The sequence below is a fragment of the Delphinus delphis genome, chromosome 5, assembly GCF_949987515.2.
Source record: "Delphinus delphis chromosome 5, mDelDel1.2, whole genome shotgun sequence".
NCBI lineage: Eukaryota > Metazoa > Chordata > Mammalia > Artiodactyla > Delphinidae > Delphinus > Delphinus delphis.
This window is the reverse complement of record NC_082687.1, coordinates 18820067-18835433: the sequence shown is the minus strand read 5'-3', so window position 1 is coordinate 18835433 and position 15367 is coordinate 18820067. Positions and strand designations below refer to the sequence as shown.

The 15367-nt window shown below is 36.6% G+C and overlaps 1 protein-coding gene across 2 annotated transcripts in view; it reads left to right on the top strand.

Moving 5' to 3' along the window:
* PPP3CA (protein phosphatase 3 catalytic subunit alpha) overlaps positions 1-15367 on the top strand; it is a 298669-nt gene that overhangs the window by 227208 nt on the left and 56094 nt on the right. For both annotated transcript variants that reach the window (XM_060012044.1, XM_060012043.1), the window contains exons 4-7: positions 1432-1543; positions 2590-2735; positions 5587-5726; positions 15133-15210. In XM_060012044.1, the coding sequence (XP_059868027.1) occupies positions 1432-1543; positions 2590-2735; positions 5587-5726; positions 15133-15210 (476 nt within the window). The remainder of the gene's footprint in view (positions 1-1431; positions 1544-2589; positions 2736-5586; positions 5727-15132; positions 15211-15367) is intronic.

The window sequence follows — 15367 nt, the reverse complement described above, 5'->3', positions numbered from 1 at the left end:
CAGAGATGATTATTGTTCACAGGTAGCACCACAAATGAGTTGCCAGTAGCTTTTCCCTGTGGAGATTATCCGGCATACCTACTATATGTTGGAAAACTCATTATTAAAATGTAAATATTGTTTCAGTTTTGGTTTAAGATTTCAGTAACCAGAATCAGACTTTTGCCTCAATATTTTTCTGGTTCTCTAACGTCTTAACTTTCAGAATAAAGTTCATGAGGATAGAAAAGCATACTTGTTTTCAGTGTGCTGTTCTCTTCCCTGTGGATTTTTAATGAATGCTATTTGAGGATAATGAAATTGATGTTAATACTTGAGTATCCCAGTTATCTTAATTCACACTCCAGGAAGACTGTTTCGGTGTCGGTTGATTCCAAGCCTGGTGAATTTATACTTGGCCCTCATTTTTATGCAAACTGTAATACCCAAGTAATTAATTTGAGAGTTTTAAGGTATATGAAATGTTTCCCCTAGCTATCAGCAGCATATGTAGTGAGAGTCCCTGGCCTTCAGTTTATTTACAATTACGTATAAAACAAAAAGCTCAAGGCTTTACCAAAGGCACTGAAATGAGAGACAAGATAATGGGAGAGAAGAGTAGTGAAGGAGAGAGCATAATGGAAAATAGATACAGGGACTTTCCTGCTGGCGCAGTGGTTAAGAATCCGCCTGCTAATGCAGGGGATACGGGTTCGAGCCATGGTCCGGAAAGATCCCACATGCCGCGGAGCAGCTAAGCCCGTGTGTCACAACTACTGAGCCCACGCATCTAGAGCCCGTGCTCCGCAACAAGAGAAGCCACCGCAATGAGAAGCACGTGCACCACAACGAAGAGTAGCCCCCACTTGTCGCAACTAGAGAAAGCCCACGCAGCACTGAAGACGCAAAGCAGCCAAAAATAAAAAAATATAAAATAAATAAATTAAAAAAAAAAAAGAAAATAGTTACAATCCAAGTCAGCCTGAGCTTGTCAATGTTCGCTTCTAAATTTTGTGGTGCCTTTCCTTTCTAATTCTCCCATTTCTTTTACCTAATTTGTACAAAATAATTACCTTTATAAAGAAAAGTGACTTTGTTTTATTTATTAATTGTCATTAATTTCTTCTCATACTTTGACACAGTATATTTTCATTTTTAGTATATTTTCATTCGGGCTTTTCCCAATAAACTCTATGCAGTCCATTGTTTTCGTGTGGTGTCTAGATCTCCAGTGCAATGTTTATACTTTAGTATAGATGAATCTTGGCTCTGTACCAAAGTAATGTTTTCTGTTTGATCTTCAATATCTTCCGTAAAAAAGACTTAGCCTTTTGGGGACTTTTGGTCACAGTAGTGCATTTGGTTCATGTCTTCCTGATATGTCAGCCAAGGTATGTGGAAGTATAATGGAAAATATTTATTTTTATATTATTCTTTTTTTTTTTTCCTCAGTGTGTGCTGTATTTGTGGGCTTTGAAAATTCTTTACCCCAAAACACTGTTTTTACTTCGTGGAAATCATGAATGTAGACATCTAACAGAGTATTTCACATTTAAACAAGAATGTAAGTATACTTCAGGCTTCTTCATTTAACATCGTATGTGCAAAATAGTGATTTTAATCCATACAAAGAGCGTATTACAATATGATCCCTTGCTTAAAAGTCAAAAATTCAAAAACTGATACTATATTATGTCATTCCATTTTACTTTCTGAGCATGGTCAATTAAGAGAATTCAGAATTTCTTTTTAAATTATAGTTTTTTTAAAGTGATATAAAAATTCAAATTAATGTTTGATGTGATTTAGCCTAAGCAACAAGTGATGAAATTATTTTTTTAAATAGCCAGAATACTGCTGTTCAGGATAATCCTACTCTTTAATCTCAAATCACTCAGTAAAAACAAATGGAGGGCAGATTCCACATTGAGCCTCTCTTTCTGGACCCAGTAGATTTACCAGCCTTGAGTGGATTTTACAAAATTAAAGACGACTTCTTCCTTTAGAAGTAAATACTAAGAGTGAGGAGTACTTCATATAAATTTCACTTTCCTCTTCTCTTCATTTTCCTCATTGTCCTTGGAAGTTTAAATTTCTCTTTGTCATTTAGTCCTATTTCAATGGAGCATAGAGACTTCTCTCCAAACATTAGATATAAGTCAATAAAGGAAAAGTAATGTGCAGTGATTTAGAAACAACTTTGGAAACTTTCTTGCAATCTGCTTTTCTACAAGAACATTCAGGAGAATCAGCCAGTTTTGTGTCCTCTTCTGTTGGTCTCCTAGTTGCTGTGTTTTTGTTTTTTTTAATACACATCTGCAGGTACCTAGCAGGGATATATGTATACAAAAGTTCTCACCTCTGTTACACAAAAAGTAACTAAAAACTGTCAAATATGGAAGGACAACAAAAATAAAAAATAGTAGATATAAAGATTAATATATAACTTTAAAAAGTCTTCTTTAATCACATTTGGAACTTTGCATGTGTAGTTATATGCTAATATGATTCCGGCAAGAAAACATTTTTTAAAAAAACCTATTTTTATGAACCAAATCCTACCTGTGAAATCATAAGAGTAAGTAGTTGGTTTTTAATCATATGTTAAAGGTAAAATAAAGTATTCAGAACGCGTATATGATGCCTGCATGGATGCCTTTGACTGCCTGCCCCTGGCTGCCCTGATGAACCAACAGTTCCTATGTGTACACGGCGGTTTGTCTCCAGAGATTAACACCTTAGATGATATCAGAAAAGTAAGTTCTGTTATTTTCCAAGTCTACCATTTGGTGTCTTTCAGTAATAAATGCAAGGCATTAATTTCCCAGCCTTTATCACTAACTTGATACTTCTGAATGAAAATGATTTAAACTGGTCATGAATCTCTTTTTTTTTTTTTATCTAGAAAGAAACATATATTTATACTTGGAAGAGTTTTCATCTCAAAAACCTCAAGTTTCATTTTACCATGTGATGTGTCATTAGAAATACTAAATATCTGATCACTAAAATATATATATACATATATATATGTGTATATATATATATATATATGCCTTTTCATTTCCCCTTGGCTTATTTCAAACAATGCGTTGTATATTCGTGGTATATTACAGTTAAAAGATGTTGCTTTCCTCTTGGGAAAATATCACAACTTGACCTTTAAAATGTGTCCATATTGGCATTTTTTTTAAATCTAACCATTTTCACGGCTTAAAATTTTAAAGTAACAACCTAACAAAGGCTATGATGCTATTTTATTGATTGTACTGAGTGGCAAGGTGAAAAGCAGTTGATTTTTTTAAAGAGGTATTTTTCTACTTAATTTAACATTAGATCTTACTGTTGTTTTGGCCAGCAAAAAGATGAGTTAGATTGAATGTGGGAATATCTCTTTCATGAGAAAATGTAGTATAGGATAGTTTTATGTAGTGGAAGAGACAGTCTTTTATTTCTTTGATTATGCTCAATATTCTTTTAAAATTTCTTTGGTTTTTAAAGAAAAACTATATTTAAGTAAGTAAAACAGTCAGATTCTATCTGAATACTCTATCATTAAGGTCCAAGTCTTCAAATGTAAAAATAATATTGTATTTACTTTCCTGTTAGAAAGGAAATTCATGGTTTTTATTTTTTAAATTAAACAAAAATACATTAAATAAACCTTTGTTTCCTGCTCTGTGTGTTTGTGTCCTTTTTTATAAGACACCATTACACGTCTGCTTCTGGTGTTCTGTAGCGCACAGAGGATTGATATTTGCTCTATATTTCAAGTTCTGTAGAGATAGGACACTGAAGTGTAGTCATGGAGCTCAAGTATAGAGTGGTTCACTTTCTGCATGAATGTAACCACTTTATTCTTCTAGAGTCTGATGGACTCCTGAAATCAGTAACTAAACTTGTTATCATAAATTATGTAGATTTTTAAAATATGCTCTGCTATCCCTAGGACTTTGTTTCTGGCATGTTTCAGATATTATGTTCAATTTTTGTATTTGTCATTACACTTTGGACTGAGCCATAAAGTGACTTTTATGTTTGCGTTTACCATATGCCAGTTAGAGTTTCTACCACACTTACTTTAATTAACTTCAGAGTTGTTTATTTTCACAGTAGATGGTATTAATTTCAGAATGCATTTTATAACTTTTCCAGAATAAATTCTATATTCTGGTTGCCTTACCAGAGTTCTAGCTGGGAATTCACATTAATCAGGAAGTCTCCCCTCCTCTACTGTTCTATCCCAAATAATCAGTTCTTGCTTCTCAGAAAGAAATTCTGTATTTTTATGGACAAGCATTATTTTTCTTGTATGAATTGTTCCAGAAGCATAAATTATTTAAATTATCTTAAGTCTAAGTTTGCAATGAATATTTTACGTATAGTATAATGGTTGAAATATAGAGGGTCTTGTCTTACTGAAGTTTTTCATTGGATGTTGAAAAAGTGAAATACTGCTTCGTTCTTTTTAGATATTAGTAAAAAATGGTGTGTAGCAAAACCATTATTTACATCGCCTTTTATGTCTCAGAAAAAGAGAGAATTTGATAGGCTGTCAGCCTTATATATTCACCTGTCCCTATGGGGTTTTTTTAAATATTAAAGTATTGAAAATGGAGAATATTGGTTCTTAATGGGTTTTCAAAGCTGTTTTAGGCTTTTTTTCAAGAGACTCCATAGTATCTGCTAACTTCACCCAAGATCCTTTCATTGTAGTCAAATCAGGATAAACTATAAGAAGGTGACTGTTATAAAATTGTTGGTGAAGTGTCATTTCCAGTTATTGTATTGCTCATAGCTTCTAAATGTACCATTTTAAATTGAAATATGACTTTGCTAAACATTTATAGCTGGAAAATTGGAAAATGGATTTCATATGAGGACTTAAGGTAAAACTATAGCGCTTAGAACTGTGAGCTGAAGAATGACCAGCTAAATTGGAGTTCATTTTACTGCTTACTGTTAAGATGGTTTGTACCCAGTAAAATGACTCCAATCATCTTGGACTTTAGAAACTTAGATATCCCCTAATGAGTGAATATCCGAAATGTCATATAGCAAGTAACTACTCTTAAAATGAAAGCCATCTGTTCTCAAAATTATATCGTTGAATATAAACACTGTAAATCGTTCCCCATTCTGATTTCTAAATCACAGTTTAATGGAGGCAGTAATAGAAATTTCCCCAAAGGTAAAAAACAAAAGCTTCTCCTCAAGAAATGAAACACAGTTAGAGTCACATCAATTGGTAATAACTAAAACACTAGGCTGGATAAAATAAAAAGGAGAGAAAGACGGAGAGGAAACCAGGAGAAAGAAGAAACAGAGTAAAGGGTAGGAATTAAAGAGGCAAGAGGGAAGCAAAGGGTGAGCTGAAGGCAGATAATAAATGAGTGTCAGGAGGAAGAAGGAAGGAAAGTTCGAGAAAGGTGAAGAGTAGAAGAGTGGGGAGGAAGGAGCACAGGTCAGGAGGGAGGTAGGGGGCAGTTCACGCTGCGCTGTGGCTGGGGAGCAAACGTGGGTACTGAAAAATGCTGGTCTCTTCTATTTCTGAATTCCAACTTTCCAAAGATTAGTATTTTGTTCTCTGTCTTCTATTTTTCTTAGTTAGACCGATTCAAAGAACCACCCGCTTATGGACCTATGTGTGATATCCTGTGGTCAGACCCCCTGGAGGATTTTGGAAATGAGAAGACTCAGGAACATTTCACTCACAACACAGTCAGGGGGTGTTCATACTTCTACAGGTGAGGACGGAGAGCTCCAGCTTGCCTCTTGGAGCATGTGACATTCGTTAACTGTTGTTATTCATCAGTCCATGTATTTGATTTAGTTATTATGTGCATATAACGTTTCTAGGAAGCAAGTACAAATGAAAGGTTCACTTTGATAGCCTGGTTCAAATGGGTTCTTAGCCCTTGGGGAATAAAAATGTAAATAAGTAAGTAGATAGAGAAATAAATGAATATATCTATATAGACATATAGATATAATATCTGTGAAGAATAGAAAAGGCATAAAAGCGGCAAGTGGCTTCAGCATGACAAAGCAGCGGAAGAAGGTAGTAGAGTTTAGTAGGAGATTCGTTCTGTTTCAGGAACTGTAGGGAAAAAATCCAGTGCCAGCCTTGATTTTCTTTTTTCTTCATTCAATTATGTCATCACTTAAAATTATTTTTACCAGTTTTCCTAACTTAAATGAGAAAAGGAATGTCAAATTGATCAATTAAATTATTTTCAAGTTATTCTTAAATTTTCTTAAGTTCATTGGACTTCCTGAATAAATTAAAATTAGCAGCAACCCAGTGTATAGGTGCCGTAGTAAATTTATTCTTAGCACTTTGACAAGCCATGTTGACAAAAATTTTATAGTAATGTTTCTATTTGCAAATGTATGGAGATTTGGAAACATTACCACCCCCAATAACATTTCAGAGCACTTCAGGAAGAAATCAACACCGCAGTTGGGTTTTTGCATATCCTCACGATTTCCCTGACATCTTAGTTACCTCAATTTTAGCCTACTGCATTTTATTACCCCCAGTTGCACTAGGTTCCCTTATCAGACATATAGTTTGATGTGAAAGTGGCCAGAATGAAAGTGCAAAAGAGATTATGGAGAAGTTGAGAATTTAAGTTCTAGAATACATAGTCTTTTTTAAAAAAAAAAACTGAAAAATCATACCTGATATTCACTGAAGTTTACACTCAATTCCTGCCCTGGCAGCCAAGCTAATGACCAGGCTGGAAGAACTCTGTAAAATGCATCCAACCACCTATCTTTCGTCTCTAGAGTAAGCAGATATCATCCTTCTGCATAACATTGATCAGAGTTTATTCTGGAACATTTTGGTGGAAAATTTTGTTCCATACATTGTTTCCCTTATGGGGGAAGAAGTTTCCTTTTCTTTATCTGTTGATGTGATTGAGAAATTGAAGCTTGCGAACAGAAAGTCTTGTACACTATAAAGCATCATTCAAAGAATGGTTTTTGTTTTAAATATTAAGAAAGAGGTTTGTCCCAAGCTTTTTTATCAGAAAGTTTATAATTCATTTCATTGTTTTGGAAATTTTGGCTAAAATTAAGAGTCATGGTATAGTATTTCTGAAAAACCTAAGGTTTCTTTTCAGTAATTAGTTAATTGGAGAGTAGTCTTTTATTAAAGACATTCCAACTTTTAGTGAAAAGTTGTATTGTTGAAATATATCAAAGCCAAGTGTTCAGTTTTTCAAATCTGGTGTCAAATCCCTAATTATACCAGGAATGTTTAAATTACTTATTTGATACCACTGAGTTGTGCTTCAATAATACAATATCAAATAAAATATAAACCTCTTGATTTCGATATTAAGCCATATTGCATTAATCTTTAATTCATAGTATAACATTCCTCTATTAGTTTTCTGAGTCAGCTGTTCAAATATATTCTAAATAAAGTCCTGTACTGAACTTATATAAAGTTATGGTATTTTTTTGTTTTGTGAATATAGACACAGATGTGTTTACATCAGACATAAAGTCCATCAACTAGATAATGGGAGGATTATGCGTGTTTTCACAATTTTCTTCTCACCAAAAGTATTATTTAACTCCTCTCCTTAGAGGTTCTTAAGAGATAATGATCGCTAACCATGAGAAATGCTGACTGTCAACATCTACAGCCTATGTACTCTGAGAAATGGCAGAGCAGTGTGGATTGTTTTATCTGAAGAGAAAAACGACTCACACATTCTCCTAGAGCTTTTTGATTGTTTTGTCTTTAGTGTCATCTTGAAGGTGTCAAGCCACCTCTGTGGTCATGGTTTATAAAGCTGATCTAGAGGGGCACAAAGGAACAATAAAATTGGTAAAAGAACTTGGTGACAATTACCTATTTGAGTTATTGGCAGTTAGTTTGATCCACAACTCCCAGTTTTATTTCACATGTGTCTGTAGAGTTTGTATATTTAAATTGCTATGCCACCCTATCCATGATCTAATGTATTATCTGGACCATGATTTAAATAAAATGAAGTTATATGGGCTTCCCTGGTGGCGCAGTGGTTGAGAGTCCGCCTGCCGATGCAGGGGACACGGGTTCGTGCCCTGGTCCAGGAAGATCCCACATGCCACGGAGCGGCTGGGCCCGTGAGCCATGGCTGCTGAGCCTGCGCGTCCGGAGCCTGTGCTTCGCAATGGGAGAGGCCACAGCAGTGAGAGGCCCGTGTACCGCAAAAAAAAAAAAAAAAGAAGTTATACAGATAGATGCATCTGTAAGAATTTGCCAATGCTGCTCATAAGTTATAGAAGACAGTCCATGTAGCAGAAAGGAAGGAATCCATAAGAACTCTGCTTTTGCCCCAGTGCTACCATCATCTTTAGAACCTTAGACCAGAGTTTGCATACTCAGTGCCTATAATGTTCAAGTAACTAAGATGCTGGAAGCAGCCACGCACTAGAGTATAAAAGTTCGTGAGGATTGTGACAAATCAGAGGTAAAATTTCATTTTCATGGAGACCAAATGAAGCCGTCAGCCAGGTTTGGTGCTTTGGGTGGTTTACCTTGGAGGCATCCTGTAAGCTGTGTGTTCTAGGTGTAGCTTGCTTCAGAAGAAGTGAGTTAAACCAGCCATTTTAAAGTTCCTCTATATGCTGAGATTTGAAGAATATCTTGACGGTCACTTAAAACATGTTTTTGAAGCTACAAATGGCAGCTCACTCAAATCACTACTGGTCTCTTAATCACAGATCAACAGCCTTTCTTCTGTTCACAAGCAACCCAACTTTTCTTCTACAGTTGACACTCTTGTCCACCCCTTCCACCTTGAAATGTTCTGGTTCCTCCTTTTCCGCATATCCTGATTCTCCTCTGACTTATCAGGCAGATCCCTGACTCTTCTCCTGCCTCTTTCTTTGTCTTCCTCCTGCTCTTGACATTTTTCTTCACACTGTTCCCAGGAACCTCATCTATTCCCTTAGCTTCACTGTAAACTTTGAACTCTGTGGTTAGATTACCAGATCTATGTCTGGTCCCTTTGTCTCTTTATCTCTCCTGAGCTCGAATTCTCTATGCCTAGTTTTCTGCTGGAATTTTTATCTTAAATGTTCCGTTGTCACCTTATCCTGGACTCACCTTGCCTGAAAAGGTTTATTATTTACCTTCCCACTTGCTTAATTCCCACTGGAGATTTCTCCTGGTTTTTCTGTTTCTATTAACAGTTCATTTTCCCAGTCACACAGACTAGCAAATACCTTTGCTTTTTCTTCTTGTGCTGAAATCACCACCAACCAGTCATCATGTCTTATTGACCCTTTCTTTAAAATATAACCAGCATCTAGACCATCCTGCCTTCCCTCCCTCCCACTCTGAGTTCAAGACCTTCAATTTTAGCCTGTCGAAATCACACCTGATTTCACAGCACCTTCCTGTCCCCTCCCCTCAATTCACACTGTTCCATTCATGGGTAACCTTTTGAGAATTCATTCATTCATTCAGTTATTTAACAAATATTAGCTGAGCACCTACTATATATGCCTTCCGTAAGGTTTTATCGGTAAAGTCCCCGCCTTTGAGTGAATGACAGTCTAGTGGCAGAGACCAATAAATAGAAACTGATAAATTGCAAGGTGAGTAGTTCTGTGATAAATGTGGAGGTTATCTCTCTCTCACACACACACAAGGATGAATGGGGTTTAAGGGACTACTCATGGTGGAAATGTTATTAGACCTAAGTGTTAAAGGATGAGTAGAACATATCCAACCAGAATCAGTGGGGGAGGCTCTTGAAGACAGGGAAGTGGTGAAAAATATGAGGAAGATAAAAACTCTGGGAATTCTAGAAAGATGACTACCCAAATGGTCTCACTTTACCCCCAATCCCAAATTACAGGTAGCAGCTTTGGTATACAGTAAAGCTGAACCTTCATATAACTAAGCTATTCTACTCCTATTTTTATATCCACTAGAAATGTGTACACATGTGTGCCAAAAGACATATACAAGATTGTTCATAGCAGCAGTATTCATAATAGCCAAGAAATGGAAACAACCCAAATTTCTGTTTAGTAGAATGAATAATAAACTGTAGTATATTTATGCAGCTATATACAGCAAATGAGAATGGGAAAAACTGCACAGAACAACATGGATGAATGTCACAAGTATAATGATGAGTGGAAGAAACCAGGTACTAAAGAGTGCGTACTGGGTGATTTCATTGAAATAAGAGTACAGCATTAGAGAAACCAAGTCTATAAGGTTAAAAGCCAGGATGGTGGTTACCCTTAGTGAGGAGGTGGTGGTGACTCGAAGGACATATGAGGAGTTCAGGTAATGTTCGTTGTCTTGATCTTAGTGCTAGTTACAAGGGTGTCCACTTGTAATCGTCTGATTGGTTCAACTTTCTGTAAAGATGTTATACTTCAGTAAAAAGTTTGCCTTAAATAAAAATTGCTCACTGCTCCTGAGGCAGCTGGCAGCTGAGGACTTGAGCTCTGGTGAAGTTCTGGCAGGAAGGGCTGGAGCCCTTCCAGACTTGATCCCTAGTGGGCAAAATGAAATTAGTTTGGAGAACCTGGGGCAAAGAAAACAACACAGCAAGTCCTAGGAAAAGATAGGCCTGACAGCATCCGGGCAGTGCCAGGACACCCCAGGGCTAAGAACCCATTGCTAGGCCCCAAGAAGCAGAGGAGGAGCTGGGAAGGGGGGCGAGTCCTCCATACTACCAGGCTGAGAGTGGGTGAGGCACCAAGGAGGCGGGTGGAGGCTTTCTCTTGGTCCACTGGCAAGGGATTGCAGGCTGCCTGCCTCTGCTTCGCCGGAGCCAATGAGGGAAGGAAACCCTTTGCATCTCGCACCTGTATAACTGCCCCTGTTGAGGCTCCTCCAACAGTTGTGTGTGAGCTTCAGTAAGCTGACAAATTGCTGCTGAGCGTTTAGAATATGAAGGCAAATAAAACAGTGTCTGTCTCTTAAGGCATTCGCTATTGCTGGAGAGCAGATGTATCAACATAAATTACACTACAGTGTGACAAGCGATGTATTAGATTCATATGTTATGGGAACATAGTGGATGTAGCAATTTTATGCACCTCAGGGTGAGGTAGGTTTGAAGGGAAGGGTTCACAAATGATAATTTAGCTAAGGCTTCGCAGAAGAGTGGGCCTTTGCAGAGGAACAAACAAACTCAGGGAAAGTATATGCAAAGGCATAGAAGCATAAAAAGGCATTTTAATAATGCCTGCTGGCTATTATCATGGTTAAAGCATCTGAAATCTACAAGATTTATTTCAAGGTCTAAAATAGAGTTTAATATAGCAAGAAACAAAAATAATAAGAGAAGCAATAGAATGAGTCTAATAATAGCTGTTCGCGCTAATGCCCAGCCACTTTTTCTATCATTTCTCACATTTTTGTCTTTTCTACTTTCTTTACCTTTGTTCATGCTCAGTCTCCTCCCTATTCCTTTCCTTCCTTCGGCGGAATTTAACCCCTTGCCTGTCTGCTAATCCCCATAAGTTATTGCCTCTAAGGTCTAACACAAGTCACAACTAACAAATGGAACAGCTACTGCTGGAATCTGGGGTTGCTGACTCACGTTCTGTGGCGCATTCTTACCTCCACACTGTGGTAGTGAGGAGACAAATAGGAGTGGCTGAATGTCTACTGCCATGGGCCAGGCACTGGGCTAGGACATCTACATATATTGCTACTTCACTTAATCTTCCTCTCAATTCTATGAAAGAAATAATACTGTCTGCATTTTTGCAAATGGGGTAATTCAGGCTCAAAGAAGTGGAATAAGAACCCAAATCTAAGGATCCTTACTATTCCATGGAAATTTCCACCTCCCTTTCTACTCAGAGAAGATGCATTTTCTAGTGCTTAAGGAATAATCATATTCCAATAGAAAAAACCCAACATTTTCAAAGACTACAATAGCTTCTTTCCCAAATACAGCAACGCATGCTGGTAAATGAATATCACAAAGCTGAAAGCATCACTGGCCTTCACCAATCCTTGAAGCAAGTGTCGTTAGAAGACATGTTCAGGACATAGGGTTAAAAAAAACTGTTCCAGCAGAATCACTCATACAGTTAGATTGTGCCTGACAAGGGTACCCCTGTGGAGAGGGATGAGTGGGACTGAGGTTCAGCCCGCCCTCTGCTCAGAAGGCCATGGCCCCGGCTTGAGCTGATCAGCCTGGAGGAGGAAAGGCTCTTTTTTCTTTGTGGGCTCAGAAGTGTCACCTTATTAATGAAAAGAGAAAGGAAAAAAAAAAAACTACTACAAGATAGATGTTTTTCAAAAAGATTTCCTCAGACCCACATGCTTTCTTTTTTGCTTTATAATTTCTCTACAAAGCTTTACTATTTTATCTTTAATGTAGTTTTCTTAATTAAAAAAAATATGTTTTACCTTGCTACCTAGATTATATCTTCAGGACAGAAACCATGCCTTGCACTTATCATACCACCCCTCCCTGTGTCTCATAACAAATGGAAAGAAAATCACCGATTAGTGTTTGATAAATTATTGGTGAATTAATGATTTTCCAGCTCTCCCTATGATGTTAAGGTGTTCTGAACTCTGCTTTTCCTACCATTCTACGTGTATCTTTTTTAATGCTTTTCAGCTGAACGCTTTGTGGTTTATCATCATTTCCATTAAAAAGCATAAAAATGTTGTAGAGGGTTTTTTCCTAATATTGTTCAAGAAATTATTATTTAGAAAAATGTTTGTAATTCTTAGAAAGTTCAAGTATTTGAGTATGCATGCTTTTACGTTTCTAAAAATCTTCTTCAAAATGAATTCGCTGCAAGTAATCAAGTGTTCCTCACTTAAAGCTATTAACCTAGCAAATTAACCTAGCTAGGTTAATTTTATCTTCTTCAGATTTCCATTAAATATAAGATGTATATTTCCATGGGGGAAAACTTAGCTTAAACACATAAGGGTATCAAATTTAGCATGAAGAAAATATATCAAAATTATGTTTTCATAAGACTAGGTAACTTCTTCTAAAAGGAAAAAAATAGATAAAAAAGAGCAACCAAGCCATTTGCACAAGGGAAAAAGTGACAAACATAGACAAACAACCTCTGTCTTACAGTGGTACAACAAGGCAGTAGTGTCTTTCTAAAGAAGCATTTTGAGGGCACAAGAAATGTAAGTACACTGCTTAAAGAGATAGGGAGGGAACATTTATTGAGTGCCTCCGCTACTCTGTCCCCCTTTGTCTGGGCATCTTGTAGCTAATATGTACAAGCAAATGTGCTAGTTTTGAAGACCAACCAGTGTCTCTGAAATTAAGGTCTCTTTCGTTGACACACTGATCTGGAAAAGTGATATACTCACCTTTTCCCAAAGTAGAACAGAAGTCTTTGATGGCACATGTCGGCCAACTCTTGATCTAGGTACCATGTGGACACGTTTCCATGTAGACACTCTGGGTGGCCCATCTCCTCCAATTTGTGGATCATGCTCATGTTCATCAGTTAGGTGGTTTATTTATTGGGATGACCTGGGAACACTAAGAAGGGAAGGCGGCATGGATGTCTCCTCTTTCTCTCTCCCTAGCAAATTGCTAGAATATTCTCGAAGACACATGTGCGCATGCGCGCGCACACACACACACACACACATGCACACAAATATGTGTGCACATGTTGCACATGCACAAAGACTATTTTTGATTTCAGATCCCACTTTTGCCAAAGAACTGAATCCTTTTTATAATCAGTATCTCTACAGTGATATGCCATCTTAATGGTATTTTTTTCCTCTTAATCAGAGAATTCTTACAAAATCTGTAGCATAGAAATGACTTTCATCTTCTCTTTTTTTTTAATTATTTGAGTGACATATATTATTATTTCCCCAAAGAGCTATTTTTATAATTGTGAGTTGTTTCCTATAGTATATGTAGTTTAGGTTCTAGTGAATATCTGTAGTTTGTTTATATTTAAACAAGCATTGGTTTGCTGTCTCTTGATTTGAACTATCTAAAATTTATTCATTTTTATGATGTACATTTTTCTCATTAAAAATTCTTGGAGCAGAGATAAAGGGATTGCAAAAGGTCTTTCAAGTTTAGTTTGTAATTTGAATTTCATTTTTAATGACGTTTTCATCTTTGGTTTTGAGACTTTCTTAACAGACAAAATCCTATTGATTGTATGTTTGATATTTTTATTAAGTCACAGGAAACAATGTCTTAAGATAAAATTCTGTTGGTCACATTTAAAGTACACATTTTTAAATCTTGTGGATTTCATAATTCTGTTTAGATTTTGAATGATATAATCAGTTGATGTACCCATAAAGAAGTTGACAGTTTGACTTTTCAGAAGACTTACTCTCTCCCACTCCCTAGCTCAGTCCTTTCTGTCAAGCTCTCAAGCAGGCACCCAAATACAAATAATGCTATATTTCAGAAAATTGGGATTTATACTTTAAATTCCACTCTTATGTTATATTTATGCTTCCATTCACTTTGTGTTTAGATGTAGACTTAATAATATTGATTTTCTCTATGAGTTGGATACTTTTCTAGTGTCGTTATATAATGACAGCATTCTTTTTCCAATTCACACACCTCCAGCCCTTTAAAAGTACAGCTGTAGGGAATTCCCTGGTGGTCCAGTGGTTAGGACTCAGTGCTTCCACTGCAGAGGGCCTGAGTTCGAACCCTGGTCAGGGAACTAAGATCCCTCAAGCCATGTGGTGCGGCCTAAATAAATAAATAAATAAATAAATAAATAAATAAATAAAAGTACAGCTATAGGCAGATGCAAACTATAATAATGGAATGGAGAAACAACAAGGTCTTACTGTATAACACAGGAAACTATATTCAATATACTGTGATAAATCATAATGGAAAAAAATAATGTACATATGTATGTATAACTGAATCACTTTGATGGACAGCATAAATTAACACAACATTGTAAGTCAACTATACTTCAAAAAAAAAAAAAAAAAGTATAGCTATAGGTACTTTTTCTGCCACAGTGGAAAACCTGTCCTTAGAACCAAGAGGCTTGTTTCATGAATGATGTATGTTTGATTCTAATTGATCCAGTCACATAAATCTGGATGTTATAGATAAATGTGCTACTCTTGATGATTTCATAACAGATACTTTTCTCTTTTCTTTTTGTCTCTGGCAGTTACCCGGCTGTATGTGAATTCTTACAGCACAATAACTTGTTATCTATACTCCGAGCCCATGAAGCGCAAGACGCAGGGTGAGCCGTTTTGTGGGTTTATGAAAACCATGCATTGCACTTTGTCAGTCCCTCATATGCTCGGCAGTGGAGGTTCCCTTTGCCAAGCTCTCTCCCTGAAGGAATTAGACCTAAAAATTGCCTTCTGGTGACACAGATATGGCAGGGTCCTGGGGAA